The 11,121-nt window shown below is 67.7% G+C and overlaps 1 protein-coding gene across 1 annotated transcript; it reads left to right on the top strand.

The window, feature by feature from the left end:
* Window positions 1-9,280, top strand: PLD4 (phospholipase D family member 4). The gene is made up of 10 exons (XM_011377727.2): window positions 1-100; window positions 2,784-2,977; window positions 3,751-3,934; window positions 4,117-4,237; window positions 4,742-4,869; window positions 5,478-5,678; window positions 6,222-6,361; window positions 6,438-6,603; window positions 6,682-6,778; window positions 7,352-9,280. The coding sequence occupies exons 1-10, from the start codon at window positions 50-52 to the stop codon at window positions 7,552-7,554; spliced, it is 1,485 nt and encodes a 494-aa protein (XP_011376029.1). The 5' UTR covers window positions 1-49; the 3' UTR covers window positions 7,555-9,280.
* Window positions 9,281-11,121: the final 1,841 nt, after the last annotated feature.

The following is an 11,121-nucleotide window of genomic DNA, read 5'->3' as shown; positions in this document are numbered from 1 at the left end:
GTGGGCGGGGGTGGAGGCGGCCTCTGGAGCCTGCGGGAGAGCTGAGGGCATGCAGCCTGGGGCTGGAGCCAAGATGGGGGCCAAGGCGGGACACCCCGAGGTAAGTGCCAGCGAGGCCAGGGCCAGGTGGAAGAGTCTGCCAGAGACCCTGCCTTCCCTGGCCTCGTGCCGCCAGCAGCCCCAGGCCCAGGGGCCCACAGACCTCCCGCTGGGCCTCCAGGCCACCCACTGCTCCCCCTGGTTCTGCAGCGGGACCCCCAGGGTGTTGACAGTGGGTCCTCTATCCCAGCCTGGGCCTGGCAGCCATGCACCCCGTCCTGCAGCTCAGTGGGCCCTGCCCCTTCAGCCGGCACCGCTGATGCCTGTGGGGCCCATGGCTGCCCACGAGGCTTGGAAGCTCAGCTCTGCCCCACGGGGCCCCGCAGCCCACCGCAGCCCTGAGATGCAGCACTGGTGGCTCACCCTCCCCCAACAGCCGGCCCCGACCAGGGATGCACGCGGTCCCCAGGGCTGCAGCAAGCGACAGGTCCACAGCTGCCCAGAGCCTCCCGGGGTGGCCCCCTCCCCATGCCCCACCCAGTGGCCAGGAGGAGATGACATGCTCTGGGGACCAGTGGCCTGGGCAGACGGGCTCCAATCCCAAGTGGGGCTGCGCTCAGCCTGTCCGCGTAGCTGCAGCCCATGGGAAACACAGGCCCTTTCCTGTGTGGCGTGGGCGTGGGGAGCCGACCCGAGGGCATTCCCGGCACCCGGCACCCAGGACTCCACGCTGCCTGCCTCTCCTGAAGGCCAGTCAGGGCTGTGGGCCTGTGCCTTCCGAGGGCCTGATGCTGAACCCCAGGCCCCCAGGGGTGTCGGCAGGCCCCTGAGCTCAGCTCTGCCAGTCGAAGGGAACACCCCTGAGCCCCTGACTCCTGTCTGTGGGGACTGCCCAGCAGGGACGGGTGCCAGCCCTCAGGGGCTCTGCCAGGGACTCTGCCAGGGACCCCGACTGTCATTCTGGTTCCCAGGCCCACCGCCGTGGGATGCGCTGGCTCAGGGCAGACACAGCCCCCAGGCCCAGCTCCTGTGGCTCCCCCCCCACCGACGCTGAGGCTGGCCACCGCGTCCCATGGGAGGACAGCCCGCGGTGGACCCCAGAGGCCTCAGGGGTCCCTCCCCAGCAAGTCTAGGAGGGAGACGGGGAGTACCGTGCCCGCCCCCGATGAGCCTATCAGAGGTTGCCCTTCCCAGGTGACCCTGTCACTGTGCACGGGCCCTTCCTGTACCCAGGGAGGGCACGCTGGACTTGGGAGCACCCCGCTGATGGTGGCACTTGAGAACACTGTGGGGAGAGGTCTAACTCCAGCAGAGTCCCAGCCGGCCTGGCTTCCGGCTCCTTGGGGTGCACTGCTCTGAGGAGACGAGGCGCGTCATTGTCCTCAGCTGGGTGCAGAGGGAGAGTCTCCAGACAGCTCCGCGGGGTCCCCGCTGGGCCCCCAGCCCCCAGCCAGCACCACGGAGCCCCCACTGAGCCTCCAGCCCCTAGACAGCACCACGGGGCCCCACTGGGCCACGCTGGGCCTTCCCGCCCTCTGCATGGGGCGCTTCCTCAGCCAGGACAGGACGGGGCCCGCTGGGAGGGGAAGCAGCTGTTTGTGGGCCGGTAACGAGGGCCATGCTCGAAAGCAGAACCGGCTTTCCCCCTCACTGAGGCTGCGGCCGGAACGAGGAACTGAACCCTGACACCGAGACACCCGCCGAGAGGGGCACCGAGAGGGGAGCACAGGGCCGGCCACACGCACACGCGTGCGCACACACATGCGCACAGGGCTGGCCACACGCATGTGCACGCACACACACACACACACACGGCTGGCCACACGCATGTGCATGCACACACACACACAGTCGGCCACACGCACATGCATGCACACACGCATGCACACACGGCCGGCCACACGCACACACATGCACACACATGCGCACACAGCCGGCCACACACACGTGTACACACATGCGTGCATACGCATGCTCATATACACACGCAGTCGTGGAAGGCGAGGGTCTCCGCCAGCTCAGGTTCCTCACCTGCGGGCTGGGTTGCCCGGGGTGGGGGCGGCAGGGCGGAGCTTCACATCAGGCTGTGACCTTGGATAGGAGCAGGGAGGCCTCTGGGGGTTTGAGAGGCTGTCTGTACGCCCCCCACAAGGAGGTGTCCCAGGTGCCCAGCTGCTCAGGCACTGTGGGGCTGCTCTGGGCAGAGCTGGGGCTGCGGGTGACAACAGGCTGCCATGTGACGTGCCGAGACCCCCACAGAGAGCATCAGCGGCCTCCGCATGGCCCTGCCCCATGCCACCCACAGCCCACGGAGCAGAGAGGTGGGCACAGTGGGAGTGGGGGGCCGAAGAAGGGGGCTCAGCAGCCTCACAGGCCCGTGAGCAGAGCAGGGAGGACGAAACCGGGCCTGGGGGAGCCTCGAGGACACCCTGACCAGCAGCTGCATGGCTCCTGCCCACATCCCCCTGACACGCGGGTATCTGGGAGGACAGCCAGATACCACGTGGCCACGGAGTGGGCCCCAGGCCACCCGGTCTCACCGACACAGTGGCTTGGGCTCGGCGCAGCTCCGTCTTCCCCCTCCCCTGCGCACCCGGCTGCACCCCAGCTGCAGGGCTGGCCCACCCCAGGAGCTGGGGACCGTCTCAGTCTCTGCCTCTGTCTCAGCTGGCGGGGGCCCACCCAAAAGTAAGAGCATACCCATGCCACTGGGGACCCCTCGGGAATGCCTTTGCCTACTGCAGGTGCTGGGAATGCTGGTCGTGCTGTGGCTTGGCGCCGTGACTGTCACCTACCTCCTGTGGCAAGTGCCCCGTTCCCCCACCTGGGGCCGGCTGCACCAAGAGGAAGAGCCCAGCAGGTCCCGGGAGTGGGGCTCCAGCCCGGCCTGGGAGCCCCGTGGAGGGCGGGCCCCACAGCCGCAGCCCGACTCCTGCCGGTGAGTGAGCCCGCGGGGTCAGCAGGGTGAGGGCTCAACCCCGGGCCACCTGCATCCCCCCCGGAACCCCTGGGGGCTGCGTGTTGCCCTCCGCCAGCTCCTCTTCCTTGGGGGCTGGACGGCGAGGCAGGGGAGTGGGGTACAGGGCAGGGCCCCAGGCAAGATGAGCTGGAGTGGGGGCTGGGAACGGGGTGCACTAAGGGTGCTCTTCGCAGCAAACACAAGCTGCCACCTAGGGGCTCTGACGAGGCAGGCGAACCCCGTCCTCCCTGGGCCGAGGTGCGGCACCTCCACGGCCCAGCCCCGGGGGTGGCGTCCGCTCCCACAGCTGCTGTGCTGCCAGGCTCTGAGGTCCTGGGGTCCCAGAGCCTCCCCAGGGAGGTGCCGTCTCCACATGGCCCCGGAGACGGGCGCTGGCCACCCTGGGCTCGCTCGTCCTCTGGGCTGGACTCACCAGCTGGACTCTAGGACTAGCAGCTCCTCCGGGGCGGTGCCTCAGATGGGGGCGGGGCTTGGGCCCCCAATCTGCTCTGTGCTCAGGCCCCTCCCTGACACGCTCCTTGGTGCCACCGCCTTCGGGCTTGCTGGGCTCCGGCCCGCTCTGCCCAGTCTGGTTGTCCGCCCCTCCCCGCACCTTCGGCTGGGCTCGGCCCTGGGACCATGTAGGCAACGACTTCGACCCCTCTGCGCTCGTCCATTGGTCAGAGCAGGTGATGGCAGGCAGGCTGGTGGCTCCTGAGCTCAGGCCCGGGCCCGACGCGCTCCCTCTGCAGGCTGGTCCTCGTGGAGAGCACGCCCCAGGATCTGCCGTTTGCAGCTGGCAGCCCGTCTGCCCAGCCCCTGGCCCAGGCCTGGCTGCAGCTGCTGGACACTGCCCAGGAGAGCGTCCACGTGGCCTCCTACTACTGGTCCCTCACGGGGAATGACATCGGGGTCAACGACTCATCTTCCCAGCCGGTGCGCCCCCCTCCCCCTGGGGTGCAAGCTGCCCTGGAGCCAGGCTCCCAGCAAGTCGCCACATGCCTGCCCCACTCCGAGCTGTGGGCGGTCAGGGTGGCCCCTGGGGCAGACCCAGGCTCCCTAGGGAGGTGGCAGAGGGCCAGCCGGGGTCACGGCTCAGGGCTGGCCTTGGCCTGCAGGGGGAGACCCTCCTGCGGAAGCTGCAGCAGCTCCTGGACAGAAACGTCTCCCTGGCCGTGGCCACCAGCTGCCCGACGCTGGCCAGGAACTCCACTGACCTGAGGGACCTGGCTAACCGCGGTAGGTGCCTGCTCTGTACCTTCTGTGCTGGGGGCGAGAGTGGGCTGACTTGCTGCCACCACGGACAGGGACAAGGACAGCGGAGCTGCTGCGGGGTGCTGGGAAAACACCCCGTGCTTCCCTAGGACACCGGGAGGCGGGGTAGGGAGCCCCGGGCTACGAGCTCCTCTGAGTCGATCCCACCAGGACCTGCTGCTTACAAAGAGCTGAGAGTGTCACTTGCCACGGGGCACAGCATTAGGTGGCCTTCAGGTCCTGCTGAGCCCAGCTGCTCTCGGCCGGGGAGCGAGAGGCAGTGGGCACAGTCGTTACAAAGGCGGGCTCTGGACCTGGGCTACCTGGGGTGGGGGGCATGAGCCAGTCGATGCTTCAGCTTCCCCACCTGTAAAACGGGGCTGAAATAGCATCGACCTAGTAGGGCTGTCGTGACGATTAATGAGGCAGCTGTGAGGAGCTGCGGCTCGTCAGGAAGCTGGTTCAACTGGTCATCCTGGACTCGGCCAGGTGCCCAGGTGCGACACGTGCCCCTGGGGCGGCTCACCAGGGGCGTTCTGCACTCCAAGTTCTGGGTCGTGGATGGACGGCACGTGTACATGGGCAGCGCCAACATGGACTGGCGGTCCCTGACACAGGTGAGTTCGAGGGCCCAGAGGGGCACACCCGCCTGGTGCTCATTCCCTCCCCACAGCCTGGGGGCTTTACCTGGTGTCCCCTGCAGCCAGTCACCAAACGGAACCTTGGGTGAGGCAGCCAGATCCACACCCCACTGCGGGACCCATCGGAGGCTGGCTCCTTAAGCGACAGAATGCTACGCAGCCACCGAGCTCCGCTGAGGAAGCTCGTTTGCCCTGTCCCTTCAGCCTGACCCCTTTTCGGGACAGCAATGCGGTCAAGACGGTCCGGGACGGTCCGGGAGCGGTGGGGCGAGGGCGGCCGCGCCGAGCGCGAGCGCTCGGCAGGAAAGGGGAGGATGCTCGCTCCGTCCTTAGCGCTTTTCATGCATTTCCTGCCGTTTTCCGGTACTGAACACGTATTGCTTTGACCATCGGAATACGACGTTCGAGAATAGGGACCCCACCCCAGGCTCCCCCCAGCGTACTATCTGTCACGAATTCCTGCTGGTGATGCTGCTCTGGACGGCCGCCAGTGTGGGGGCTGCACCCTGCCCGCCTCATGGGCCTGGGGAGCCCACCCAGCCCCCAGCGGCCGTCCTTCCACGGCCGCTGCCCCGTCTCTGCAGGTGAAGGAGCTCGGCGCCATCATCTACAACTGCAGCCGCCTGGCCCGGGACCTGGACAAGACCTTCCAGACCTACTGGGTGCTGGGGGCGCCCCAGGCCGTCCTCCCCAGACACTGGCCTTGGAACCTCTCGGCCCACATCAACCAGCTGCAGCCCTTCCGGGCACGCTTTGACGGGGTGCCCACCACTGCCTACTTCTCGGTAGGAGGGCTCCCTCCTGGCTAGCCAGACCCACAGAGAACCCTGCTCCACCCTGGGCCTGCTCTCGGATGCACGGCACGTGCTGGGTCCTCAGGCAGACAGCCCCAGGAGCCAGCACCAGGGGGTCTCCAAGCACATGGCTGGATGGGGTCAAGGGGCTCCGGCTTGGACCAGGACCAGGAAGGTGGGGGGAGAAGCAGCTCATCAAGTGACTCTGCTAGCCTGCAGGGAGGGAGGGAGAGGGACAACACTCACACCCGCCAGCTACGTCGGACCCTCAGGCGCAGCCCTCGGCGGCCCCAGGGGCTGGTCGGCAGCAGAGCTAGGGGCAGAGCAGGGGCTGCTCTGAGCAGGTGCAAGAGCCCTGTCTGGCACCAAGGCCCTCAGGGGTGACGGCCAGCTCTCCACCTTCCTAGCTCCCCAGGCAGCACCTCTTGCTTTCCTCCTGGATCCCAAATGCTGGGGGGTGCGTGCTGGGGTCACGGTCCAGGAACCAAGTGTCTCAGAGCAGGCGTGCCCTCAGGGACCCCTCTCCCCACACAGGCATCGCCACCCCAGCTGTGCCCCCACGGCCGCACGCGGGACCTGGACGCGCTGCTCGCAGTGATAAGGGCGGCCCGACAGTTCATCTACGCCTCGGTGATGGAGTTTTTCCCCACCACGCGCTTCCGCCGCCCTGTCAGGTGGGTCTGGGGGCGGAGCCGCGGCCCTGAAGGGTGGGGGGCTGCTCTGAGAACCTTGACCCCTCCCTCTCCCCAGGTACTGGCCGGTGCTGGACAACGCACTGCGGGAGGCGGCCCTCCAAAGAGGCGTGCGCGTGCGCCTGCTGGTCAGCTGCGGGCTCAACACGGACCCCAGGATGTTCCCTTACCTGCGGTCCCTGCAGGCATTCAGTAACCCGCAGGCCGGCGTCTCGGTGGACGTGGTGAGGACCCGCTCCCTGGGCCAGCTAGGAGAGGCGGGCCTCCTCCCTCCCTGACACGCTCCCTCTCTGTCCCCAAAGAAAGTCTTCATCGTGCCCGTGGGGAACCACTCCAACATCCCGTTCAGCAGGGTGAACCACTGCAAGTTCATGGTCACGGAGAAGGCGGCCTACGTAGGTGAGCCCCGCGCACGCGGGCGTGTGGGCAGCGGCTCTGGCCTGGGCAGCCTCAGGGCCCTTGAGTCTTTGAGGGGCGTCAAGTGAGTGGGCACAAGGCCACACGAGGGCGGAAGGTGGACGTGCCCCCCAGGCCGTGGCCGGGCCAGGGTGCTGAAGGCGGCACTGCTCTCATACCCGACGCGGACCCCTCAGGACGGAGGGCTGCTGACGGGGTCTCCGCTGGGTCTCCAGTGTAGTTCTGAGGACAGGCAAGCAGCCAGGTGTCACCCAGCCCCACGACGCAGGGGGGAAACCCCATCGCAGAGTCCTGAAACGCTTGTCTGGACACCTGACCCCCAAGATGTGGGCGGAGTCAGGACGCCTGCCCCGGATGATGTGGGCGGGGTCAGCCCGCCCCGGATGATGTGGGCGGGGTCCCACGTGCAGAGCAGCTGGCCCCCCTGCCCGCGAGGCTGCCATGGCTGGAGTGACAGGGCACCAAAGCTGCGACCAGGGCCACAGGACCGTGCCAGGCTGGAGGGGCCCGTGTGAGCCCAGGGACGCAGCCTCTCTTTCCCACCCACCCCGACAGGCACCTCCAACTGGTCGGAGGATTACTTCAGCAGCACCTCGGGGGTGGGCCTGGTGGTCAGCCAGAGGGCTCCCAGCGCCCAGCCCGGGGTGACCACCGTGCAGGAGCAGCTGCGGCAACTGTTTGAGCGAGACTGGAGCTCCCGTTACGCCGTGGGCTTGGACGGAGAAGCCCAGGGCCAGGACTGTGTGTGGCGGGGCTGAGGTCCAGCCCCTCCTGGCTCCCGCCCCTCGCAGCTCCTGGTGGACGCTGGCTCCCCTCAGGCCTCCCCACCTGTCCCCCCCATCTGGGCTCCAAGCAACTCCTTCCGCACAAGCCCTGGTCAGAGTCAAGTTTCCCATCACTCAGTGGGGCAAACTGTTTGCGCTCCCTGTTCCCCCAATACAGCCCCTTAAGCCCCACCTCCTCCAGGGAGCCCTCCAGGATGCCTCTCCCTGATTCCTGCAGAACTTCAATCTCAACCCACAAACCGGGCCTTTGGAGCATGTGTGCCTCCCCGTCTCTCTGTGTGCACCCAGCACGGGGCTGCGCCTCACCTCCTCGGCTGGGGGCTGGGGTTCCGCCTGGCCCTGTGAGGAGCCCGCATCCACGCGGCCATCGGGGAGGTGCTGAAGCATGCCTGCCATGCGAGCCCCTGAGTCCCGTCAGCGCCTAGCCCCAGCCCGCAGGAACCCCGGGGGGGGAGGGGCCAGGGGAGGGCACACCAGTGACTCTGGAGGGACCCACGCATGCCTAGCGCCTTTGGCTGGGGGAGGGGGAGCAAGAGCAGATGGACCGGCCCCCCTTGACCACAGGTGTGTCCTGGGCCGTTGCTGGCATAGCTCGGCAGGACCAAGACTGTGGGGCAGGGCCTGGTGCCTGGAGGTGGTTCCTGAAGTGTGGGGCGGGGCCTGGGAACAGTGGGGGCGGAGTGGAGAGGACACGGGATTGAGCTGGGGCAAGGGGACACCGAGCTGGGGTGGGGTTGCATGTAGCCCCACTGGGGCGCACCCACTTGGGGCTGGCTCAGCAGTCCAAGGGACACTAGCCGAGGGAACTGAGTGAGTGGACGCCACATTCTGGGGCGCCTCTTCCTAGCCCTGTTTCCCCGCCCTCTCTGCCCCTGGGGAGCTGGTTGGGTTGGTGTCAGACGCCCCAGACATCGGCATCCTCATCTGTGAAGCAGCACCCCCCCCACCAGACCTAGCCTGCCTGCCTGCCGATTTGCAAGGGTGTGAGGGGGGTGCCAGGACCTCGTGCAGCCCTTAGGCCTCTGGGGCCCCTGGGGGCTGGTCTGCATGTGAACTTCATGGATGACGCCAGGCCCTGGCTCCTCTCGGCCCCTGTCCAGGACAGACACTCCCACACCTGCCCGCTCCCTGGGGCTGTCGGGCGGGCCCGCCCGCTGGCTCTTGGTCCTGCAGCTGTGTGTGTCTTGGAGGACTCGGCTGGCCCCTAGGCCAGTCAGCCGAGGTCCAGGAGGGCTCTGTGTTCAGGCCGTGATGGGCAGGGGTAAAGGCCATAGCTGGCTGCCCGGTGGCCCTCAGCCAGTGCCAGGCCTGTTTCCACACGCTTTGAGTCTGGTGGCCACACTTCGGTGGCAGGCTCAAAGGGCAGCTCCAAAGAAGGAGACCCAGCCGGATGAGGACCGAGAGGCTGTGAGGGCGCCGTGGTGTGCCGGACAGGCCACGTAACGCCTCCCGTGACGCGCCTCCTGGCCCCCCACCCTGCGTGAGCCCCTCCGCTTGTGAGTGAGTGAGACCTGTCCCTGCTTGTAACCAGCAGAGTGCACAAAGGTGGCTTGGGGACATAAGATGGTACCGGCTGGGAATGTGCCCCGCTGGCTGCAAGGTTGGGGCCACCCACGGAGAGGCCCACGTGTCACTGAACACTGCCAGCAACTCCGTGCGTTTCAGAAGCGGCTCCTCAGTCAAGTCCCAAGGAGAGACCGCAGCCCACCGTCGCCTCCGTCACAGCCTCGTGGGACCCTGGGCAGAGGACCAGCTGAGCTGTGCTTGGACTCCGGCTCCCAGAAAGTGGGAGAGGATAAATGTGCGTTGTTTGAAGCCGCTGGTGTGTGGTGATTTGTTACATGGCAGATGACTCACACGTGGGGTGACCGCTGCCCTCCAGCCTCCAGACCAAGGCCTCAGCATCGCAGGCCTTGACTCCAGGTTCAGACAGGGAGAAAAACCGCAGGTCCAGGCAGGGAGGCAGGGACCCGGGAGGTGGGGGCAATGACCTTGCTGGATCCAGGACGAGGGCCCCACTGACTTCCCCTTCTCGCCTCCCACTCGTGAGCCACGCAGGGCCCTGGCGTCAGCCACTTCCCAGAGGGTTCCATGCCCCCTAACTCTGAAGACCTCTTTAGCCGGCCACAGGGAAAGACGGGACTGGCCCGCCATGGCTCCCAGATGGGACCGGGCCCTTCCTCGCCACACACACGCCCTCCCTGCAGCCATCGTGCTCTTGGGCCCTCTCGGGCCCTCCCGAGGCAATGCCAACCTCCGGGGCCACGGCCCTGCAGGGGCGCTCAGGGCCCAGCACTCCTGCCCCCACGGCCACGAAAGCAGCCAGGCCCCTCCAAGGGACAAGGGACATGGCAGCAGGAGCCCACCCGGGCCCGGAGGGAAGCGAGCCAGGCTCCTGAGGACACGGCATGCCTGTGGGCCCCAGGAGGGCGTCGGGGCAGCCAGAGCCCGGGCGTGGCCACCGCGGGAAGCCCTGAACCTCATTCAACGCCCCACGGCACCTGCTTCCAGGGGGCTCCTTGGAGGGGGGCGCTGCTGAGACATGTCCCTCACAGACCTAGGCCCTGGCCCTCACTCCGTGCTGTCCCTGCTCTGCCTCCCAGCTGGGTGGGGGGCGTGTGCCTGTGTCCCCTGCCGCACTGATGGCCTGGGCCCCTGCCTCCTCCTCTTGGCCTCTCCCAGCTGCTGGCTCACAGAAGCAGCAGGACGGCCAGCTAGGTGAACAGCCACTGGCTACGGCTCACCCTGGACTATCTCCCAGGGGAACTCAGCGGGGGTTGGGACCGGGCCGCGGTGGGCGGCAGGCGACGATGCTTCCCTGGACAAAAGCCTCGGCAGCCACCACCATGGGAGCACACTCCTTTATTGCCCACGGGGCAACAGCCACGTGGGGAGCCTGGTGCAGCGTGTACAGGAGGGGCTCGGGGTCGCGGGGCAGACCCGGTCGGAGAGGGGGCGAGGCGCGCGCAGGCAAGTGGACGGCACGGGACCTCTCGCCAGCCGCCAGTCTCCTGCCCAGCACCTGTGAATGCCACGCGAAGCCCCCAAGCTCGCCTTGGCGGGACAGTCAACAGAGCAGTGAGCTGGTTCCGGGCGCACAGGCAGTGGGGTTCTGGGGGCGTGCGGGATTGCGGGAAACGGGGCTGCGTCCGCAGGAAGTAGCCGTGGAGCGGGGGTGACGGCACACCCGGTCTGGCCCACAGCCACCATCACCCCTTCTCACAGAACAGCTGTGCCCCCCGGGGTGTCGCCCGCAGTTGCAGACCCGTGTCTAGTGAGACCTAACCCCGCAGCCTGCGGAGCCCACAGCCCCGGGGGGCCCCGGCATCCTGCCCCGAGCCCAGCCGCCTCTCTGCATTCAGTCCGGGAAGCTGGGCATGTTTTTGGTCCAAAGCGGGCTATGTTAGTGGCGGGGCGTCCGCTCGGTTCTCCGACCTGTGGGTGCGGTCACCACGCCATCGGCTTGCTCTGGTCACCCATCCTCCCCCGAGAAGTCACCCCCGCGGCTCTCAGCTGGCCGCGGGCCGGGTGCAGGCCGGT

This window comes from Pteropus vampyrus, unplaced genomic scaffold (genome assembly GCF_000151845.1).
Source record: "Pteropus vampyrus isolate Shadow unplaced genomic scaffold, Pvam_2.0 Scaffold320, whole genome shotgun sequence".
In the NCBI taxonomy this organism is placed as follows: Eukaryota; Metazoa; Chordata; class Mammalia; order Chiroptera; family Pteropodidae; genus Pteropus; species Pteropus vampyrus.
This window is presented reverse-complemented; position numbering and strand designations above follow the sequence as displayed.